The 24380-nt window shown below is 42.8% G+C and overlaps 2 protein-coding genes across 2 annotated transcripts; both read left to right on the top strand.

Annotated features, from left to right (window-relative positions):
* Nucleotides 1-773: 773 nt before the first annotated feature.
* On the top strand, nt 774-17525 carry LOC111981322 (ras-related protein Rab-5C). The gene is made up of 6 exons (XM_024012541.2): nt 774-917; nt 12078-12421; nt 13959-14110; nt 14349-14471; nt 14706-14799; nt 16027-17525. Exons 2-6 carry the CDS (start codon nt 12256-12258, stop codon nt 16149-16151), a joined length of 660 nt encoding a protein of 219 aa, XP_023868309.1. The 5' UTR covers nt 774-917; nt 12078-12255; the 3' UTR covers nt 16152-17525.
* Nucleotides 17526-18130: 605 nt separating this feature from the next.
* On the top strand, nt 18131-24380 carry LOC111981323 (histone acetyltransferase KAT2A). Its single transcript, XM_070449613.1, is given in 9 exon segments — nt 18131-18582; nt 18907-19033; nt 22087-22265; nt 22496-22725; nt 22908-23099; nt 23255-23361; nt 23508-23618; nt 23817-23953; nt 24134-24380. Coding segments are annotated over 9 exon segments (1521 nt in total). The 5' UTR covers nt 18131-18357; the 3' UTR covers nt 24347-24380.

Genomic DNA, 24380 nt, shown 5'->3' with positions numbered 1-24380 from the left:
ACTTGAAAGGTTAAACTGAGCAGGTCACAGTAGTGGTACACAATTACATAAATATTGTTAGTCAATCACTCAACATCCAACAATATCTCTTTAGATAGACCTATGCCTTTAGATAAACCCACCCTAAAATACTGGGGCTTCTGCATTTGATGCCCACAGCATGCCCAAACACACGTTTGGGCCAGTGAGTTTACTTTTATGAACAAAATTTAGATCTGAACTGATGTCAAGTGATGGCAAATATCATGGTCTTTAGCGCCACCAGATGGTGATACATTTAAAGCAAACTTCTGTAAATATTTTATTAAATACGTTTGGAAAACTATGGGACCGAATCTGAGTAGTTGATTGCCAGGGGTGTTTCTTTTGACCAAAAAGATCAGCTCTGAGAAATATCTGATGTTAAAATATCTCATGTGATTGGTTAAAATACAAATTAGTGTACAAAATATCTGAACTGGACTGCTTGTGTAAACGCTAGTTTGATGTTTTTTATATATATTTTTAAAAATCTCGGATGCGGTTCTTATATAGCGCTGGGGAGTGCCACTGCTTGCCACTCCTAAATTAGTCTCGTAAACCCGATCATAAGCAAAATCAGTAGCATTGATACATTGTGGGAGCCAACAAGTCTGTCTATGGAGACTACTCCCAAATAATCAGCCCTGACAAAATTTGTGTTCATTGATTTAGTAAACTACAGTTCCCAGGTTCCCAACGACACAATTAGAGGGAAGCCACACCTCCAGGAAGTGGGAGGATCCCGGAAAAAATGCTCTAAGCAGAAGTGAAGGCCGGGGCCTATGTGTTGAGCAGTCGTAGTGAGCTGTGATAGAGAGAAAAGTCGAAAGTCGAAATTGTGGAAAGTGAGAGTATACGAAGAAAAGGGAACGAATGTTTGACCTCTGCCTTTAACGGTAAGCTGTAAACTATACTATTTTGGTTCAGATTTCCACTGTCAAATTTTGCTTAAGCAACCAGACAGTAAACTAACGTTAGCGAGCTACCTAGCCAGAGATACGTCGCTAGCTAACGACTGTCAGATTGATATGTTAAATGGGACTGATTACTTGTCCAGATAGCTAATGAGGTAACTAGTTAGCAAACAATAAAAAGCTTTGTTCATAATTTGACCAAATAGTTATTTATCTTTAGATGTTTGATTTACCCCGTCTTTTCTTTGTGATGTCATCATAAACTTAGCCAAGTTAGTTAGCGTTAGCTAGTTTTCGTCAGTGTGGTCCTATTTTGTTTTTACTGGCAGTAACGTTAATTTACAGTAGACATATTTTTTGTCGGTGTCTGCTCAGCTAAATAGCTACTCAACTTCAGCTCTTATTGACATATAACAATTTTTTTAAATGATGGCTTTAAAAAGCTAGCTAGTTACCGTAACTTGGTGGGCTAGCTAGTTAAATTACAGAAATGTCATGTTAGATTTGTATTTCATTGCTAGTTAGCCTTTAACTGACAGCTAACTAACTATATAACGTTAGCTAGTAGATTTTCCTTTTGGTCCAATCAATTTGATTAAACCTTTCATATGTTGATTTCAAGCTTTCAACAAAGTATCTTAGCTCATTGCCATTGGTGTCAGCAGGCTCTTGGTATCAACGATGATGACCGATAGTATGAGGAAGTTTGAAACCCACCACCTTAATAGCTATTTATGGTTTCTACCTGGTAATGATCACGAATACATTCCATCTGGCAATAACCCACATGTCACCAGGTCTTTTACGTTAATTATTATCTTGCCACTGTTAATAATCGTTTACCTAGCTAGGTCTCAAAACATATTTAGCATAATTGGAGTTCAAAGTTCATGGCTGTCTCCAATTAGGCTCATCATTTTGAATGCCGTCATTGCTGAGTTACAGTTTTTGGTCTGTACTTGGTGTGTCAATGGTGGTACACGTAGGTCAGTTGTCTGATGTAGCCCTCATGTGAGTGTCTGTGTCATGTTACTTTTGTATGAATGCATGCCTCCTTTTCTCTGGTCTATGGTTTAATGTGGTGTTCCTCATAACTTACTGTGTCTCATCAGTCCTGTAACCTTGTTAACTCCTTCACCTTTACTGCAGGTCATATTATGGCAAGGGGGTGGGCACGGGAATCCCCCAGAACTCAGTTTGGCATTCTACTTACTCCTGAAAGTTGTAATAGTAGAATGTACAAGGTGCAACTATGGAATTGGGTAGTGCATTGTCCGTTTTCCTCGTCATGTCAGTCATTGCATACCTTAGTGCAGCGTTTCCCAAACCCTGGGTGCACGTTTTGGTTTTTGCCTTTGCACTATACAGCTGATTCAAATAACCGACTCGTCTTGAGATGTACCTTTTGTTACGTAAATCATTTGTTAAGTGGGGTGAAAAGGAGACTGAATTGCCCCTTTTTAATGTAAGCCCTAGTGTAATTGAGTTTCTATCAGGAGTGAGACACTAAGACTTTGGACAAGCAGAGTCAACAACCTCTGCATCATTAAGACAGTTGCTTTGTGAGAAGCTGTTAAAGTTCACATTTTAGACATTGTTATGTAAATGCAGGCTGAAAAGTGGACTCGGCTTGTGTCTTTTGGGTAAACACCAGGGTAAATCCTCATTGGAAACTCGTTGGTGTGTTATGGCTCAATAACAGGACTAGAGACTGGATTTTTAATAACTTGCCTAAGCTGCTGCCATGTTATGGTGTGGACCTTGTCCTTAGAGTGGTGACACATTTTGACACAGGCAAACATTTATATAAAAGGCAATATTACTAGGTGGCATAAAATGTTTGTTTGATTTGGTGTTGTAAGGCTAGTTAAGAAAGTGTGTGACATTTCCAAATATTCCTGACAGAATGGCGAGTAAAATGACATACATCTGCGTGAGACCCAACACTTTTCGATGTTTAATCCGAAGTAAGCCTAATTGGTATGCGTTAGTGTGGTCAGAAAGGTTGTAATGCATTGGAGTCAATGGAGGAATGAATGAATCGGGTGTGTAGGAGGAGAAGCATGCCCATTCACAACAGGTCATTCTGATGACTCCTCAAAAGACTGAAGATATCCTGTAGGTGTGACTTTTTTTCTGTTACCCAAGCTGGAGAGTTCTATGTGCAGAGTGGGTTACTGGTCAGTTTGCTACAAGACTTGTTTGAGACTTACAAGATCAATGTATGCCCCCTATTGATTAAACCACAACAATTTAGGCCTAAACAAATGGGAAATGATTTCTTTAAGTTTGAGTCATTAATAATGAAGTGTGCTTCCTTGCAGCCAGATGAGACGCCCACTAACCTCACCCTGACCCTTTATCTCTGCAGCTCAGGCCCTGTCTGTTGTTCTTATCTCTGACAATAGCCCCATGCTCAAACTGAATGGGGGGGTTGGGGTTTAGCCTAGTAGGCTTATGCAAAAAACGGATGCTTTTTATCTCACATAGGGTGGCAAAGCTACCGGTAATTTAAAACCGTCAACTGAATCTTTGGTAATTTTTGGTCATAGATTACCTGATAAGTTTGGTAATTTATACTTTAATTATACATATTAGTGTTCTTTTTTTCTTTTCTTTTTTCTGTGTCCATATTGTCCACGAGATTCTAGTAGATGGACCATATGGTTCAATAGACACTTTTTTGAGGAATTTTCTCGTCTTAATCAACAATGGCTTTATTTTCAATTAACTCTGAAACAGTTGTCTTTTTCCACAACTTGTTGGCTATATTTCCCTTTAACGTGATAGGCCAAAATTATCGGCATGGAGTAGAATTGTATTGCACAGGCTTTTGCTTGGCTGTCATGTTTCACACACAGAGGGAGCCAGAAAGAGAAGGAGATGATTTCTCCCTTGCCTGCCCCCATTTGCTAGTGATGTGTATCCTGTTTGCATTCCCAGAGATTTAGGCTGTGTTTAGACAGGCAGCCCAATTCTGATATTTTTTTCACTCATTGGTCTTTTGACCAATCACATCAGATCTTTTCACATCAGATCATTTTTAGAGCTGATCTGATTGGTCAAAATACCAATGAGTGAAAAAAATAAATTAAAGGAATTTGGACTGCCTCTCTATACGCAGCCTTAGTCACCATTCCTTTCCTCTTCCAATTGACCCATCCCTTAGTCATTCGGCTTTAGTTTCTCTTGCATACATATTGAAATAGTCCACTGTGCTACTCGATTGGGGTGTCTCGCTTTCTCTTCCGTCTCTGGGTTTATCCTCCCTGACGGTTTCCCATCCAGGCCCAACCCTTTTATACTTCAGATGAAAGCCAAGCTAATAGCGGGATGCAGGCTGGTAGCGCCACCCTCCCTCCCCATTACATCTAATTCCTCTGGTCCCTCCACCCTTGGAGTTCAGAGAACCTGTTGTCATGTCACCACTTATTCCTAGGTAACTGGTTAAATGAAGTCTGTCTGCCTGACAGCTTGTTGCACCACTAATTCCATGGCGTTGATGACGAATGCACGTTGACACGGTCACACGCTGACACATCTGTAGATAATGGCTGTGCCAGGAAATGGGCAAGCTGATGTTTCAACTGGAGTCTAGGAGTGGGAGACTGTTTGAATTATCCTTTGGGAACACACAGCTCATAGGCCTATTGGGGTGTGTATTGTTAGCAGTGCTTACAATAGGTTGCCTAGGGGTTAGAGCGTTGGACTAGTAACCGAAAGGTTGCAAGATCAAATCCCCGAGCTGACAAGGTAAAAAAAAATCTGTCGATCTTCCCCTGAACAAGGTAGTTAACCCACTGTTCCTAGGCCGTCATTGAAAATAAGAATTTGTTATTAACTGACTTGCCATATTTAATTAAAGGTCAAATAAAAAAATAGCCTAATCAGTTGATTCATTCTACCCAGTCCAGTAGCATCAGTTACTCTTTCTGATCATCACCCATTTCACCCCTTGCTGATTACCATGAACAGCACTGGCCTAGGAGTTTTACCTAGCCTGATTCCAGATCTGTTTGTGTTTCTGCCTACTCCAATGTCATTGTCAAGCCTTTCAGCAATGTTTGGTATGACAATTCCATAATGAGTTGACAAGAGAGCAGAAACTGACCGGCACCCAGGCAAAGTTGTACCTGACAGCAGAGCACAGTGGGACTGTAAGCTGTGACTGAAGCATACCTTTAGGCTAGTTGTGGTCAATAATGGGGTTGGCTGCGAGGGCTCTGAGGTTAAGAGTAGGGCCGGGACGATACCAGGATATGTTTTCAATGTCAAAAATGAAAAGCAGATCTAACTCTTTGGTCCTTTAAAAACCTGCTGCATGTAAAATATTGTGTGCTATAGCTTGGAAAATAAATGTGACTCTGGACGACAACATAAAATGTTTCCAACATTATGGCTATTTTCCTAAAGTTAAATTCACTTTGTTTTGTATCGTCTCCACGATACTAATGAGTATTGTGGTAGTGTCCCGACCCTAGTTAAGAGTAGTGTGGGGCATAGCAGATGGGGTTCATGGCTAAATATGAGAGTGGGTACTTAGCCAACTTAAGGCCAGGTGGGTGGACCAGTTGTGTGTGTAATGTTTGGGATGTCAAGTATAAGAGGAAACCCACAAGGTGATGGTAACTGATTTCACTGGTCATGTTAAACAGAAACTGAAGTTACTGAGATATTCCCCCTCCCCCACACTCTTTTCCAGACTTACTAACATTCTGACAAAGCTGACCATGTTGAATAACATGAATGTGTACATTTGTTATTCAATCATTTAATCCAAAGTGCTTGCGTGCGTAAACGTGCGTCTGCGTAGCCAGGCGCTAATAGAACTTGGTTCTATTTTAGACGCTTGGCGCGCTGCAAGTCCCGCCTCTCCCATCTACCTCCCATCTAAAGTTGGTTGCCAACCGCCATGTCAAATCCACAGAAGAAAAATAATTTGACTAAAAACAAACCCTTTTTTTATCTGTGGATTAATTGTCGGAGTAGAGAACACATCATTTTCTATGACTCCAAATGGGTCAAAGATCCAGCAAAAAAAGGGCCATGTGTATTTCAGGTAAAATAACAACCCAATGTTTATCTTCCAGGACCAATTACCTAGCAACAGTAAGCTAGCTAGCTAAATGTCCATTAATGTTTCATGTGTGTTTTGACCTGACCCCAAATGAATATAGTTGGTTTTGGTATTTTAACCTGCATGAACGCGTCTGGTGGGGCTAGACAACACCAACGTGCACGCGCGGAGTCGGTTTGGTCAGCATGAACGTGGCTTCTTCATTTGCTATATCTGTGCATGCGTTGTCTTGTATGGCGTTAAAATCTACCCCATGCATGTGAGCGAGAAACTGTTGGATCATGAGGGCAATACATGCAATATTTGTATGTAGTTAATTGTGTGTGTTGCTACCAGTTCTCAGTGGCTGTGTTTTACTAAGTGCTTGGATATCAAGCTGGCAGCAAAGCCCACGGGAGGCTGTATGAATATTTCACCATCTCTCCCTACCTTTCTCTCTCTCCATCCCTCTCGCCTACTCTCTATTTGACCCAGCCTCTCTCCCCTCCATCTCTCTGACCCACTTCAGTGTGTGGAGGTCTCCAGAGCCCATTAAAGATGCCAGCAGAGGGCTGCTTAGATGCAGGATGCTGCTCTGAGTGACTCTCAGAACAGGAGTGTGTGAGTCTTGGGCCAGCCACTGCAGCCCTCAAGCAATCAGTCAATCATACTACCAAGGATAATTTGTATTTAATTTTTTTTTTTAACTAGGCAAGTCAGTTAATGGCGGCCTACCCTGGCCAAACCCGGACGACGCTGGGCCAAATTGTGTGCTGCCCTGTTCACTATACTGTTCAATAACCATGTCCTAAACTCTTAGGCCTAAATCCACTGTGTTGGTGTATAATGGTGGATTGAACACGGCTTTTGATGCGGATCAGATTTTCAGTTATTTGTCCTCAGTGTTTATATTATATTGAGTGTTAACATCAGTGTTACTTACACTAATATACAATATGGCCTCATATGACTAGCCTAGGTTAAATGTTCTCTCACTCTTATCCTGTTTGTTTCTGAAGCCCTCATCTCAGGCTGGGAATCCTCCAGCCTCCCTCCCCTCTTCTCCCTGTCCTTGGCTATGGAGCCTTGTCCTGGGGCAGTGAGGCATGCTGCCCTCTTCATTTCCATAGTGTGTGTAGTAGGCTATCAGGGTTGGAGAGTAGTCACACCTGTTGTTTTGCCTTAGAATGGTAGACATACTGGTAAGGGTAAACGCGTTGTGTAAAAAGCGCCTCAAATGTTTGACAGAAGTGACCTGTTTAGGCTAGCTTTAAAAAAAAAAAATTTTGTTAACCTTTATTAGAAGAAATGCCAGGATGTTTCTACGTTCTTCTCAGAAACACAAGGACATTGGGCATAGTTCCACAGTCCTGGTCTATGTTGGCTTTGTTACAACTTTCTCTCTTGTTTGCACCTCAGCTTCATCATATTAGCACATAGGGGAATTACATGTTGACCCAATGAACATGCAGCTGTTTCTCTCCACACTCACTGTGGTGCATCTAGGAATCCCTCGGATGGTGTGTATGTGGCAGTAGTCTAGGCCTTTGGTGTGCTACCTTGCTGTACTGTCTGCTCTGTGCTGGGCTGACCCTCTAAGGCCAGTGTGTGGTACCAACACAGTGTGATCTTCTGTCACATGCAAAAGATTAGGCCCTTGCCTGGCCTGGGAAAGACTGAGCGGCAACAGCAACCCTACTCTGGCTGGCCTACCTCTCTCGCTCCTTAACCAGGACCCTATAAAATCCATGTTGTGGACGGTATCACGGAATCCAGACAATAAAACAGAATTAAACTGTATTCAAAAAATTTATTGAACTTCTTAGAAAATGTATTAATTTGCCCAAGTTAATCATAAGACATGAACTAAATGCATCAGTGATTTGTATTTTCCTGCAACTTTCTGAAACTGTGTGTCGTGTGCGCGCATATGTCTCCACTTTGTGTACCCGTGTAGCGAAGATGCTAATGATAAGTATTTTGGTACAGATGGCTTCCCCGAAAACATTGTCAATTAAATGTTAACTACAAAGTAGCCTATGCCGACCTGGGAGAATGATTTCAGGATTATTTGCATCAATCCAGTGCAGAGTATACAAAACAAATGGCCTAATCACATGAGCGCTACAGAAATGTTGCTAACCAAACAACAGTCTCTTGCTGGTGCACACTTGCATTTCATTTTTTTGTTGTTGATGTCTTTAAGCATTGTTGTACAATTAAAACGTCCAATTTTTATTTTTTAATAATAATAAAAATAGACTGCAAAACGGAAACCTGTTTAAAAAATAATAATAATAATGAAGAAAACGAGAATTGTTGGGAAAAAATAAAGTGAATATGCCATGGGACCCTCATTGATTTAGTTTCGTTTGAGTCACTCAGATGGTGTAAGAACACGGCATAAGCTATGGCAAAATGTGTAGCACTGTAGAACATTTTCTTTAAAATTGCCATTTATTATCACCCCCATGACTGTGTAGACTTGCAGAAAACTGTACACATTCMCCCCCCCCCCCCCCCCYCTAGTCAAGTGTGTTTTTTCAATCTTTGAATGCTCTCACTGTTGAAAGACAGGCCTATAGTATAAACCTATACACTGTAGTGTCATGTAGACCGTTATTGTGATGTTTCACACTTAATTATGGATTTTAGCATTGTAGGTTAACTTAGTCTGGTTGTCCTAACAGTTAATGGTTTAGTATAAAAATCAAATCAAATGTTATTTGTCACATACACATGGTTAGCAGATGTTAATGCGAGTGTAGCAAAAATGCTTGTGCTTCTAGTTCCGACAATGCAGTAATAACCAACGAGTAATCTAACCTAACAATTCCACAACTACTACCTTATACACACAAGTGTAAAGGGATAAAGAATATGTACATAAAGATATGAATGAGTGATGGTACAGAACAGCATAGGCAAGATGCAGTAGATGGTATAGAGTGCAGTATATACATATGAGTAATGTAGGGTATATAAACTTAAAGTGGCTAGTGATACATGTATTACATAAAGATGGCAAGATGCAGTAGATTATATAGAGTACAGTATATACATATGAGATGAGTAATGTAGGGTATGTAAACATTATATAAAGTGGCATTGTTTACGTGTATAACGGGCCAACTGTGTCTGTCTGTCTGTGCCACTCTGTCCTTCTGCAATGTTCACTTCCTGCTTTGATATTAAATCCGTTTCCTGTCCCTTTCCCCAAGCAGAAGCTGACTGACCGTGTAAAGTAGCACTATGGAAGATGTGTTTTGAAGTTTTTCTTACTGTAGTCATATTCCTCAGTCAATGTCAAGAACAACACATGGACTCTGTCGTCTTGTGGTTGGGCCAGTGTACTCAATCTGCACATCATCATGTGACTAATGTGAACCTATCTAAGTTAAGATGGAGGTGTGCAAGGTGGGCAAGCAGCTCAGACTATCAGTTCCTGTTCTGTATTTTCACTGTGGTCCTCAGCTCTGTGGTCTCTGAGAACACACACACACACACACAGGTTGGATGTGAACATAGTTGAACTCGGCTTTAAGCTAATGTGTCTGGGGGGTGGGGTGCGTGGGGGGACTGTCTCCCCCCACACACAAATTTGTCATTCAAGCGTCATGATTGTGAATGCTCATGGTTAATTGTGGTCATACTCATCGTGACCCAATCTGCATATCTAAATGTTGCTTTAGACAGGACCACAGGACATTTCCTTCACTGCTGTGTTTGACTGTTGAGTCTAAAGTAAATATAATTAAGAGAGAATAGGACAGGGCTTATCTCCCTGTCCAGCCCTTGCTTCATTCGAACAGACGTCCAGACCACAATGTGGGTTTCCAGTAGGCCAATCAGAAAATAACCTTCATTTAAACATTTGGACTGTTTTCTTGTCAAACCATGGCGTTTAGAAGCACTGAGATGTTCCTCGACCAATAGGGTTTATCAGAACGTTATTGATTTACAACACTGAACTGAAGCAATTAGTCTGCTAGGCATTCATTTGAGGCATTTTGGGGATTTAATGAGCAAGTGATGCACATCAGGACCATTTTTAAGGGTGTGTTTGAACCTGAATAATAAGCCCAGTCAAGGGTTAAGATACAAGGGACTAACCTGGAACATGATAGTAGATTGGTTTATACCAGACACTTGCGGGAGTAGGCAACTTGGTATGACACCATTGACTCCTTGCAGTCAACACTTTTCTCACTGATTTAGGCAAGACTATAAGACTATCCTGGGTGCTTTTTGATGTGTTTTAATTTAATTGATTTAATGCATTTAACCTTTTATTTAACTAGGCAAGTCAAATTATTATTTATGACGGCGTACCCCGGCCAAACCCTAATGACGCTGGGCCAATTGTGCGCCGACCTATGGGACTCCCAATTTACGTCCGGTTGTGATACAGCCTGGAATCGAACCAGGGTCTGTAGTGACGCAGCTAGCACTGAGATGCAGTGCCTTAGACCGCTGCACCACTTGGGAGCCCAGGGGTCGCTGTCCTGCTGGAAGACCCGTAACCTTCAATGGAGACCCCGTTTCTGAACATATTTGGCTGCAACTGTATCATAACCTGTATATAAAGTGCCTTCAGAAAGTATTCACACCTCTTGTTTTACAGCCTGAATTGAAAAAAAAAAAAAAATTGTGACTGGCTTAAACCCAATACCCCATAATGGCAAAGTGGAATTATGTTTTAGAAATTGTAGAAGTTAATTAAAATCTGAAAATGTCTTGAATCAATAACTATTCAACCCTTTTTGTTATGGCAAACCTAAATAAGTTCAGGAGTAAACATTTGTTTAACAAGTCACATAAGTTGCATGGATTCACTCTGTGTGCAATAATAGTGTTTAACCTGATTTTTGAATGACTACCTCACCTCTGTACCCTACACATACAATTATCTGTAAGGTCCCTTTTCAATGCCTCGCAAAGAAGGGAACCTATTGGTAACCAAAATTTGACTATCCCTTTGAGCATGGTGAAGTTATTAATTACACTTTGAATGGTGTATCAATACACCCAGTCACTAGTAAAATACAGGCGACCTTCCTAACTCGGTTGCCGGAGAGGAAGGAAACCGCTCTGGGTTTTCACCATGAGGCCGATGGTAACTTTAAAACAGAGTATTTAATGGCTGTGATGGGAGACAACTGAGGATGGATCAACAACATTGTAGTTACTCCACAATACTAACGTAATTGACAAAGTGAATAGAAGGAAGCCTGTACAGAGTAAAAATATTCCAAAAGTACATCCTGTTTGCAACAAGACACAAGTAATACTGCAAAAAATGTGGCAAAGCATTTTCACTTTTTATTCTGAATACAAAATGTTATGTTTGGGGCAAATCCAATACAAGACAGAGTACCACACTCCATATTTTCAAGCATAGTGGAGGCTACATCATGTTATGTGTATGCTTGTAATTGTTAAAATCCTCCGGTCCTTTCAGGATAAAAAATAAACAAAATGGAGCTAAGCACAGGCAAAATCCTAGACGAAAACCTGGTTGTCTGCTGACACTAGGATATAAATTCATCTTTCAGCAGGACAATAACCTTAAACACAAGTCCAAATCTACACTGGAGTTGCTTACCAAGAAGACAGTGAATGTTCTTGAGTGGCTGAGTTAGTTTTGACTTAAATCTACTTGAAAATGTATGGCAAGACACTTTAAAAATGGCTGTCTTGCAATGATCAACAACCAATTTGACAGAGCTTAAAGAATAATGGGCAAATGTTGCACAACCAGGTGTGGAAAACTTGCCGAGAAAGACTCACTGCTGTAATAACTGCCAAAGATGCATCTACAAAGTATTGACTCAGGGGTATGAATACTTATGTAATTTTCAATAAATGAGCAACATTTCTAAACATGTTTTCACTTTGTCATTATGGGTTATTGTGTGTAGATGGTTGAGAACAGAAAAAAACGATTTAATCCATGTTGAATTCAGGCTGTAATACAACAACATAAAGGGGTATGAATACATTCTGAAGGCGCTCTAGTTTACTAAAGTTTACCTTTCACACTGGCTGCCTACGAGTGATATTACTCAGTCGGTTCTTTCTTCCAGCTCCCACAGGTGAAGTCCCCTCTTCCTCCGGCCCCCTCACTGCCTGGCCTAGACTCACCTGACCCAGCCTGGCCCTGTCTCGGCTCCAGTCCCTGCTCAGCGTCAGAGCCCCAGTCCTCCGCCCCAAGGCAGCCTCATCCTCCACCAAGAGCCTCTTACCCCGGTGAAGCTCGGCAGCATGGCAGGTCGAGGAGGACCAGCACGGACCAACGGCGCGGCGGCCAGCAACAAGATCTGCCAGTTCAAGCTGGTGCTGCTGGGAGAGTCAGCGGTGGGCAAGTCCAGCTTGGTGCTGCGCTTCGTCAAGGGCCAGTTCCACGAGTACCAGGAGAGCACCATCGGAGGTGAGTAGGCATTGTCATTCTTCTCACTGTCTTAGTCATGCTTAGTGTTTTGTGTTGCTTTACAACTGCCCTTGTGTTGAGTCCGTATCATGTTATAAAGATCAAATAGAATGGAAGTGTGGATGTGTGGTAGACTGAAGGAAGACCACTTAGAATGCCTTGGTAACCGGGGCTGTGTTCCTGCTAGCTAGCAGCCCTTACCCTAGCTGTTGTCAAGGCCAGGTCAGGAGTAGACATGAACCAGATCTTTCTTGGCAGCTGATCACCTGACTCTTGCATGAGCAGCCGAGCCTTTGACTGACACTTTAAATATGCCACAAGGAGTGGGAGGTCCTTACTCCCGGCCACAGAAAGCCTTACAGAGAATGTTCAAACCAAAACTGAAAAATAGATTAGTGTGAGAAAGAGGTACTTGTCATCTGCCTAAAACGGTATGTATTGACTTGCTAGCCGGAGTGGAGCAGCGAGAAGGGGGTCTCTCTCTGTGGGCTCTTTAAAACAGGAAGTCGGTCAACAATGGGATTTCCTGTCCTGGAACTGCTCTAATATCTACGCATCTGGAAGCCGATACTTGATGGCTCAAGTTTCTGGTTTGAACATTCAAAGAATTCCACTGCAAAAGTTGATTAACGACTAATGAGTAACTATTTATTTTCAGCTTCACCTAGTGTTTCAAACCTACACACAGGTGTTGGGAATTTCCATGATGATTTAGTGGTTTACTAGCTAGATTGCTATCTTCATGATTTATGCATTACCCTTTCTATAAATAAATAAATAAATACATAAATTACAGAGTCACATCATGTAGCCACAGCAGGGTGAGGCTGGAGAGACAGGATGCTTGGTGCTTACACTAGCCAAAGCCTTAGGACGAGTCAGCATTTTAAAAACATTTTAAAACCTGTTGTCAGCTGTCTGGTCTAAGGTCACCGAGCTTTTAGTATGGAGCAGGCTTCCTCTATGAGCGCTGCTGTACATTTCCCTCAGCCATGTGACACAACGGGCTGAATTAGCATTATCTTTCTGTTCCATGGATTAGCCAATAGACAGCCACATGTTTTGTTCCCTTCGTCACTTTTTAACTCTCACTACATTTCTCGCAGTAACCTTTTACCCGGTGCTTAGTGCTCTGCGATTCGATCTTGTTTATTTACATAATTGTCCCTTCCTCCTCTCTCTAATGTTGGAAGGCTCCCAATTCTCCTCAGCGCTGGCTTCGTAGCTTCACGAGTTCTCATTAAGCCACTGTTCATGTTTCCTCTTAACTGTCTCATGGCCTTGGCTGTTGGGGTTGTGTGCCTTGTGCTAGTTTAACTCAGCCATGTCAAATAGGGACAACTATACCCCTATGACACGATCTAAGGAAGAAAACAGAATGCCTGTCCTGTACAGATACTGAGTTTTACTCCACTGTGAGGAAATGCACAGGCGTAGTAAAATGTACACCTCTTTTCTATCTGTAGGGCATTTGCAGACTTCAAAATCAAAATAGAGCCTGAAACTAAGTCTATGATTTGTCTCTACACCCCTCCAGCTGCCTTCCTCACACAGACYGTCTGCTTGGATGACACAACAGTTAAGTTTGAGATCTGGGACACTGCAGGGCAGGAACGGTATCACAGCCTGGCCCCTATGTACTACAGAGGAGCGCAGGCTGCCATCGTGGTCTATGACATCACCAACACAGTGAGTGACAGCTGCTGGTCACGTGTGCAACTGGTTCCTGAGTGTTGCCAGCACTCAGTGATTATTTTTTTTTTTAGCTGAGGTTGATTATTCAAACCCTCAACAAAGGACAGACCTTTGCTCTCGTAACTGACACTTCTGTAGATATATAATAGAGCTCTTGTGTGAAAAACAAACATGCATTGTGCAATCTGCCTTTGTTTTTATGATGTTAAGAATGTGTTTTTTTCCTGTGCAGGATACATTCACTCGTGCAAAGAACTGGGTGAAGGAGCTCCAACGACAAGCCAGCCCTAACATCGTTATTGCACTGGCAGGGAACAAAGCTGACCTGGCCAACAAAAGAGCTGTGGACTTCCAGGTACTGAGGAACTCCTAACAATTAGATGCTGCTCCCACTGGACTATTAGTGGAAAATGTCAACGATAAGTTTGTTTAAACAGGAGAATGTCCTAGAAATGTCATTTGTATAGTTTCTGTTGATATTCAAGAATGCTCACGAACTCTCAAAGCTCTGGGTTATTACTGATTGTATCGATATGTTTGTGATGGAGCTCTAAAGATCTCTGTCCTCCCTTTGTTTTTGTTGTTGTAGGAAGCACAAGCGTACGCAGATGACAACAGTTTGCTCTTCATGGAGACTTCAGCCAAGACGGCCATGAACGTCAATGAGATCTTTATGGCCATAGGTACGTGTACCACAATATTATATGTGCATTTATACACTGGGTGATTCGAGCCCTGAATGCTGATTGGCTGACAGCTGTGGTATATCAGACCATATACCACGGGTATGACAAAACATTTATTTTTACTGCTCTAATTAATTAAGTTTGTAACCAGTTTATAATAGCAATAAGGCACCTCAGGGTTTGTGGTGTATGACCAATATACCACGGCTAAGCGATGTGTCCAGGCACTCCACTTTGCGTCGTGCAAAGGAACAGTCCATAGCCATTGTATATTGGCTATATTCCACACTCCCTCGGGCCTTATTGCTTAAGTATACACTGAGTTTACCAAACATTATAAACTGGGTTGTTTTAGCCCGGGAATGCTGATTGGCTGACAGCTGTGGTATATCAGACCGTATACCACGGGTATGACAAAACATTTATTTTTACTGCTCTAATTACGTTGGTAATCAGTTTATAAAAGCAATAAGCCACCTCAGGGTTTGTGGTATATGGCCAATATACCACAGCTAAGGGCTGTGTCCAGGCACTTTGCGATGCATTGTGCCTAAGAAAAGCACTTAGCTGTGGTATATTGGACATATACCACACCCCCTGGTGCCTTATTGCTTAATTAGAAACACCTTCCTAATATTGAGTTGCACCCATCCTTTTGCCCTCAGAACAGCCTCAATTCGTCGGGGCATTGCCTCTACAAGGTGTCGAAAGCGTTCCACAGGGATGCTGGCCCATGTTGACTCCAATGCTTTCCACAGTTGTGTCAAGTTGGCTGGATGTCCTTTGGGTGGTGGACCATTATTGATACACACGGGAAACTGTTGAGCGTGAGAAACCCAGCAGCGTTGCAGTTCTTTACACAAACCGGTGCGCCTGGCACCTACTACCATACTCCGTTCAAAGGAACTTACATCTTTTGTCTTGCCCATTCACCCTCTGAACGGCACATATACACAAGCCATGTCTCAGCTGTCTCAAAGCTTAAAAATCCTTCTTTAACCTGCCTCCTCCCCTTCATCTACACTGATTTGAAGAGGATTTAACAATTGACATCAATAAGGGATCATAGCTTTCACCTGGATTCACCTGGTCGGTCTGTCATGGAAAGAGCAGGTGTTCGAAATGTTTTGAATACTCAGTGTACATTTCTTCACAGAACAAATCAAATGTGTAGAAACCATAAAGGCTTCCTACTTACTGTTTCTTTCTGTCCTTCTCCTGTAGCCAAGAAGCTTCCTAAGAACGAGCCAGCGGGTGGAGCCGGTGGCCGGGCCGGTGGTCGGCCAGGAGTGGATCTGCAGGAAGCCGCCCCACAGGCTGGTGGTAGCAAGTGCTGTGGTGGGAACTAACCAACTGGACCGACACACCAACCAACCTGCAGTATCAACCAACTGATCAGACCAGCTGACAAACACATCCCACGGTCAAACCAACTGACGGTCTGACCAGCCACCATGCACCGATCAACTGATAAGCAAACCAGCTCACAGGCCAATCAGCTTGTCAACACACAACTCCAAGGTTCCAATGATCAGACAAATGACACAATTATGACCAACATGACGACCTACAACTGTTTTAACTTACCCGAGGACGTAACAACCCATTATCTCCAACCAAACGATGGATATCTGACATCACCCAGGCAAAAAACAACCCCACTTAGGGAGGGAAAAAAAGATCAATCCTTACCAATCGCACTTAACAGAGCACTGTTCTTTTCTTCTTTCACTGTATTTCTGTAAGAAAAAAATCAGAACGCAACTGGGAGGAATAATGAACGAGCTCTTTGTGCCCTCTCCTTTCTCTCTCTCTCTCGTCATCTTTACCGTAATGCTACAGTATTTCAACGTATGTCTTCTGTCACTTCTTACCCTGTTTTAGTTTGGTGGTGGGTGAATAATGTAGCAATTCTCATGATTTCGTTTTTCCTTGTTCCCGATCGTCACCCTTGGGCAAGAGAAGGGAGAGTGTTCAACCCCAAAAAAGGAGTTAGGAGAACAGTTTTTTTCCTTCCAGATATAGCAGTTGTGTAGATTAACTGAACTATTACATTGTTATTATTGTTGACTTATTTTTGGCACACGTTAAACAGTATGATTTCAAAGACTAGACCGCCTAAGGTTTTCCAATCATTAATCTATGATATCCAACCTTATACATATTGGTGACTGATGTTAATGCACTAAAACATTTTTAGCATTAATGTTTTTGAATCATTCATATACAATGACGAAAAGGATAAAGCAAGATTTTGTTTTCCTGACCAAAATCACAATTGTGTATTGAAAACATGTTGCTATTATTTGTATCATTATTTTTCTTCAAACATGTAACCAATCAGTAGTTACTGTCAATACAATACCTTCCCAATCTCAACATGATGCTTTGTCATCCACAATTATTTTTGTCATGTAAAGATGTATTTTTTATTTTATTTGTGTACAATTCTTGTTTTCTGGAGAGTCTCTGGTATTGGGTGCACTGCTTCTGTCACCGCTTGTGATTTCAGACGTTCTCTTCAGTTTCTTTTTTTTGTTGATTTATTATTTTTTTTACTTTTTCCTATCGGGAGGGCGATTCCTCTGACCAGTCCGCGTCTGTTATGACATCAATGACTAGCACAACAGTACCTGCAGCTGTCAATGCTGTGAGATGGGGGACAGGGGTAAACCAAGCAAAACAACAAATTGTCATTTTACCAATAAATAAGGGGGAAGGTATCTCATTGTCTGCCTGTCTTCTCATTTGTTGTATGACAATGGGTATTAGGTGAAATCGTCTACTCTAACAGCTATTCGTATCTCTACCGACATGTTGAGCTTATAGTAGTTGTTTCCAGTCATTCCAGCCTTTGTTCTCTAATTCTCTATCTTGCTTATGATCTGCTCAATAGATCCTCATCAGTCTAAGAAGCCAGCTGAGCTCAGGGAGTCTGTCTGAAAATCTAACACTGGTCTGACTGAATTCCTCACATTCTTGCTCCACAATCGTCCCCCCCCCCCCCATCCATCCCAGTGGATTTAGTTGGCCAAAACCCCTTTGCTCTCTCTGACGTAACAGTAATAGCTGGGACAGATTCTATTTTCCCATACTAATTGTAAACAGCTGTTGCCCCAAAGCTGAAACATTTCATTTCAAAAGCAAAGGGATAAGTACACATTAAGTTATTTCGATTATTTATCCTACATGTTACACAAGAACCTCTCACAACAGTCCTCATTGAAGTTAAAGTTAGTGTGCTCTACTGACCTCTACTGGATCGTTAAAGTTGGATTTATACTCAATAAATAGTGTAGCTAATTCAACAGTGTAATGCCGTATTTTTTTTATGGTAATGGATTTGTATGTTTTTATTGCAAACTTTGAATACTCCGGCTACTTTCAATACTTTAGGCAGACTGCAGGGGCCACCGACTACAGTACCCATACTGCCTTTCTTTAAATCCAGGGCGAGGGGAGAGGTGAGCGACCCAAACAGGGGTGGTGTGGATCCAATGATGTGTATACGTACCATTTGAGTGGAACAAGCAACAGTGAAGCGTGCGTTTTGATATGTCGGACCCAGCGGCACAGGCCTTGCAACCCCGGCTACATCAAGCTCAGTCTGGTGGGACTGCTGGGTCTAACGCTGCTGCGGTGGGATCTGGATCGGGGAACAGTGACCCAGTCAGACCAGGTCTTAGCCAACAACAGCGGGCGAGTCAAAAAAAAGCCCAAGTCAGAGCTTTTCCACGGGCGAAAAAGCTCGAGAAACTCGGCGTCTTCTCCGCTTGCAAGGTAGCTAGCTAGCTAACGTTAGCTATATGGCTAGGCTAGCTAGCATAGCCAACTTCACCAAAACAATGACTAGCTAACTAGCCATTTCCCCTACCTGTATAACAGTCTCAACAAACAGAAACAAAACACCATTGTCATTTGCATTTGGTTTCTAACATGCAATAATAGCCTTCATAAATGTATATGGCGTAGCTAACGTTACTGTCAAGAATATAGTTAGCAACAGCACGGTTAACCAACTTTGCTAGCTAGACAGCCAACTAGCATGAATCTGCTTTATGATGCTAGTGTGGGGCTTCTGATTTACTTTCCTCTTTTCTTTAGGCTAGTGACACATGCAAGTGCAATGGCTGGAAGAACCCACAACCGCCGACTGCCACCCGAAGTATGGATTTACAGCAACAAGCGGCCAGCCTTAGCGAGTCCTGTCGCAGCTGCGGGCATGCCCTGGGTAGGGTGCCTTATGACTCAACACTAGTTTGAAAATAGATACGCTTCATGATCACACTGAACCTAATGTCATCAATACACATCATAGATATAGAATCTGTATGCTATTCCATAATAGCAATAATTATAATATGAATTGCACAATGTAGGTTTCAGTCTCATCTCTTGATTGAGTGAGTAAAGTAAAAATACTTAGCTATCCCCCTTTTAAAGGGGCAATCAGCAGTTGCTACATCCATTTGTGTACTTATAAATTTAATTTAAAAAAAATTATTTAACCTTTATTTAACCAGGTAGGCTAGTTGAGAACAAGTTCTCATTTACAACTGAGACCTGGCCAAGATAAAGCAAAGCAGTGCGACACAAACAACAACAGAGTTACACATGGAGTAAACAAACATACAGTCAACACAATAAAAAAAGGTCTATGTACAGCGTGTGCAAATGAGGTAAGATCAGGGAGGTAAGGCAATAAATAGGACACAGTGGTGAAATAATTACAATTTCGCAATTAAACACTGGAGTGATAGATGTGCAGAAGATGAATGTGCAAGTGGAGATACTGGGGTGCAAAGGAGCAAAACATATTTTATAAAAATAAAAAAACAGTATGGGGATGAGGTAGTTGGATGGGCTATTTACAGATGGGCTATGTACAGATGCAGTGATCTGTGAGCTGCTCTGACAGCTGGTGCTTAAAGTTAGTGAGGGAGATATGAGTCTCCAGCTTAAGTGAATTTTGCAATTCGTTCCAGTCATTGGCAGCAGAGAACTGGAAGGAAAGGCAGCCAAATGGGGAATTGGCTTTGGGGGTGACCAGTGAAATATACCTGCTGGAGCGCGTGCTATGGGTGGGTGCTGTTATGGTGACCAGTGAGCTGAGATAAGGCGGGGCTTTACCTAGCAAAGACTTCTAGATGACCTGGAGCCAGTGGGTTTGGCGACGAATATGAAGCGAGGGCCAGCCAACGAGAGCATACATGTCGCAGTGGTGGGTAGTATATGGTGCTTTGGTGACAAAACGGATGGCACTGGGATAGACTGCATCCAATTTGCTGAGTAGAGTGTTGGAGGCTATTTTGTAAATGACATGGCTGAAGTCAAGGATCGGCAGGATAGTCAGTTTTACGAGGGTATGTTTGGCAGTATGAGTGAGGATGCTTTGTTGCGAAATTGGAAGCCGATTCTAGATTTAATTTTGGATTGGAGATGCTTAATGTGAGTCTGGAAGGAGAGTTTACGGTCTAACCAGACACCTAGGTATTTGTAGTTGTCCACACAGTCAGAATATAGGGCAGGCAGCGATCGGTTGAAGAGCATGCATTTAGTTTTACTTACATTTAAGAGCAGTTGGAGGCCACGGAAGGAGAGTTGTATGGCATTGAAGCTCGTCTGGAGGTTAGTTAACACAGTGTCCAAAGAAGGGCCAGAAGTATACAGATTGGTGTTGTCTGCGTAGAGGTGGATCAGAGAATCACCAGCAGCAAGAGCGTCATCATTGATGTATACAGAGAAAAGAGTCGGGCCAAGATTTTAACCCTGTGGCACCCCCATGAGACTGCCAGAGGTCCGGACAACAGGCCCTCCGATTTGACACACTGAACTCTGTCTGACAAGTAGTTGGTGAACCAGGCGAGGCAGTCATTTGAGAAACCAAGGCTGTTGAGTCTGCCGATAAAAATGATGAATACAGCTGCACAGTATTGTCTAATATCGATGGCAGTTATGATATCGTTTAGGACCTTGAGCAGGGCTGAGGTGCACCCATGACCAGCTCAGAAACCAGATCGCATAGCGGAGAAGGTACGGTGGGATTCGAAATGGTCGGTGATCTGTTTGTTAACTTGGCTTTCGAAGACCTTAAATCAATGATATGTACCTATTGATTCTTGATGAATATAACTTATAAATTCTTAATGAGCTTAGTTCAACTGTCGTACCCCATCAGAACCCAACATATAAGCTTGTTTGTATTTTATTTAACCTTTATTTAGCTAGGCAAGTCAGTTAAGAACAAATTTTTATTTACGTTGATGGCCTACCAAAAGGCCTGCTGGGATGGGGATTAAAAATAAATCAAATTAAAATAAAGGACAAAACACACATTACAACAAGAGAGACAACACAACACTACGTAAAGAGAGACCTAAGACCATAGCATGGCAGCAACACAACATGGCAGCAGCACAAAACGGGGTACAAACATTATTGGGCAAAGACAACAGCACAAAGGGCAAGAAGGTAGAGACAACAATACATCACGCAAAGCAGTCACAACTGTCAGGAAGAGTGTCCGTGATTGAGTCTTTGAATGAAGAGATAAAATTGTCCAGTTTGAGTGTTTGTTGCAGCTCGTTCCAGTCGCTAGCTGCAGCGAACTGAAAAGAGGAGCGACCCAAGGATGTGTGTGCTTTGGGGACCTTTAACAGAATGTGACTGGCAGAACGGTGTTGTATGTGAAGGATGACGGATGCAGTAGATATGTCAGATAGGGGCGAGTGAGGCCTAAGATAGTTTTATAAATAAGCATCAACCAGTGGGTCTTGCGACGGGTATACAGAGATGACTAGTTTGCAGAGGAGTATAGAGTGCAGTGATGTGTCCTATAAGGAGCATTGGTGGCAAATCTGATGGCCGAATGATAAAGAACATCTAGCCGCTCGAGAGCACCTTTACCTGCCGATCTATAAATTACATCTTGCTTGGTTAGGATGGTACACCGAATCAGGGTTAGTTTAGCAGTTGGGGTGAAAGAGGAGCGATTACGATAGAGGACTTCTAGAACTTCAGCCTGCAGCTTTGATATGTGCTGAGAGAAGGACAGTGTACCGTCTAGCCTTACTCCCAAGTACTTGTATGAGGTGAAACAATGTAAATGTAAAGAAACACTATGGCCTAAAAACATGGGTAAAACTATAATTTTAATACCACGGATGGTCAGTCCTTGCATCCGTAGCTCTGGCTATGAATTTGAGAGAAGTTACCTTTGTCATTGTTTCAGCGGCTGATTGACGCTTTAAGATGCTGATCTGTTATTGAACCCCTCCTGTGCAGCGGCCCATGTGTCCCACCTGGAGAACGTGTCCGAGGAGGAGATCAACAGGCTGCTGGGCATGGTGGTGGATGTGGAGAACCTCTTTATGTCTGTGCACAAGGAGGAGGACACGGACACCAAGCAGGTCTACTTCTACCTCTTCAAGGTATGACATCACTTCCCCCTCCATTCCAACCAGACAGACAAGTGTAGATGGCCATAACCTCTACTTTTCTGGCTTAGCACATCTTGATCCTCTCTCTCTGTTCGTCTCTATCCCCCCMSYWGCTGMKRARAWRMWKCWTSYWGMWRAKKMRKCMGMYRRTRGWGGRRKSATYRKKGRGKMSYCCCYYYYWKMAGMMSMMCAWYRWKSAGSWRGTARYARYMKYCTYYYYTMCCYKWYYYKYWWSYYRWKCTKTYCTTYYYYYCYWMCMSWAMARTAMWKTWYKTWYWSKWYWSKTTTATKTTGYTCCTCAGGGAGTGTTGAACTTCGTKCAGTACAAATTCAGCCACCTGGCACCCAGAGAGAGGCAGACGATGTTTGAGCTCTCCAAGATGTTCCTCCTGTGYCTCAACTACTGGAAGCTGGAGACTCCCACACAGTTCCGCCAGCGGTCCCAGAAGGATGATGGCACAGCCTACAAAGTGGACTACACCAGGTGTGTGTGTGAGCCATGTGTTGTGGAAAATGTATTTTATTTATTTTTTTGCAGCCTATTGCATCTTGCTTTTTTGATATTGTTGTATTGCGTCTTGTTTATTTTCTGTTCATGTAAAGGTCTCACTGCATTCTGCTCTTTTTGTGACTCATAACTACTGTAATCTGTGTCTTGTTTCCCAGGTGGCTATGCTACTGCCATGTCCCCCAGAGTAACGACAGCCTGCCGCGCTATGAGACCACCCAGGTGTTTGGCCGCAGTCTGCTCAAGTCAATCTTCACCGTGACGCGTCGCCAGCTCCTGGAGAAGTTCCGAGTGGAGAAGGACAAGCTCCTACCAGAGAAACGCACACTCATCCTCACACACTTTCCCAAGTACGTGGTGTGCAACCAATCCGTAGTAATCCGCTCGGAATCAAAGTTGATACTCCTTGTGGTTTCTCCCTCGAGTTGCAATCGAACCAAGATTCTGGAGTGAGTGAGATGGACGCTGTGTATCTGTGGCTTGTAACAAAGGGTTTGTGTCCCAGGTTTCTGTCTATGCTAGAGGAGGAGATCTATGGGGAAAACTCTCCCATCTGGGAGGCTGACTTCACCATGCCTGCCTCCGAGGGGGGCCAGCTGGGTCACCAGTTAGGTGAGGGACACCTAAGTTCCAACTGAATAAGTGGATCCATAAAGGCACTTATAGGTTGTACAACATGTAATGTATGATTTCCCGCTCTCCATTTTCAATAATTCTGTCTGGTTTCGGTCATTGTCCTGTGTTTCTGATCCTGGCAGTGATCAGCCCTGCTGCAGTGTCGGGCTCGCCCTCCTTCTCGAAGGGCCTGAACAGTGGCTCTTCGCTAGGCAGCCTGGGGCTGGACTCTGGCGTGGCCGAGCCCATAACAGGTCAGTAACTCTGGCAACCCCGCCAAGCTAACTTTTGCTTTGTACTGGGTGTGAAGTAATAGCTGACGTTTTGTTTTTATGTCTTATCTGTCTACGTGGGGAGCTTTTATTTCCCATGCCTCTGTGGGATAGCCTCACACATAAACAGCATCTAAATTAATGGTGGTTATAGTCATGTTTTGTGCTGTTTCTCCTCAGGAGAGAAGAGGAAGCTTCCAGAAGTTCTGACCCTGGAGGACGCTAAAAGGATCAGAGTGATGGGAGACATCCCGATGGAGTTGGTCAACGAGGTGATGATGACCATCACTGACCCGGCTGCCATGTTGGGTCCAGAGGTGAGCGCTTCCCAAGACTGAGACGCATCATTTAATGTCCATTCGCCGGTGCAACGTGGATATTTATGTTGACTGCGGATATGTTTTATCTAGTCTTAACATCTAAGTATGGAAACTGGATGTTTGTTAGAATGAATATAATAATTGACTGTGTTGATCATCACTGTCACTCTCTGCTAGACGAGTCTGCTGTCTGCCAATGCTGCTCGTGATGAGACAGCCAGGTTAGAGGAGAGGCGGGGCATCATAGAGTTCCATGTCATAGGGAACTCTCTTTCCCAGAAGTCCAACAAGAAGATTCTGATGTGGCTGGTGGGCTTGCAGAACGTCTTCTCTCACCAGCTGCCTCGCATGCCCAAAGAGTACATCACACGCCTCGTGTTTGACCCGTAAGTAGACATTTGAACGGTTTCTCTCACCTGTACCC

The sequence above is a fragment of the Salvelinus sp. IW2-2015 genome, linkage group LG20 (assembly GCF_002910315.2).
Source record: "Salvelinus sp. IW2-2015 linkage group LG20, ASM291031v2, whole genome shotgun sequence".
Taxonomy (NCBI): Eukaryota; Metazoa; Chordata; class Actinopteri; order Salmoniformes; family Salmonidae; genus Salvelinus; species Salvelinus sp. IW2-2015.
Note: the sequence above shows the minus strand (reverse complement) of the source record. Positions and strands in the feature narration are given on the sequence as shown.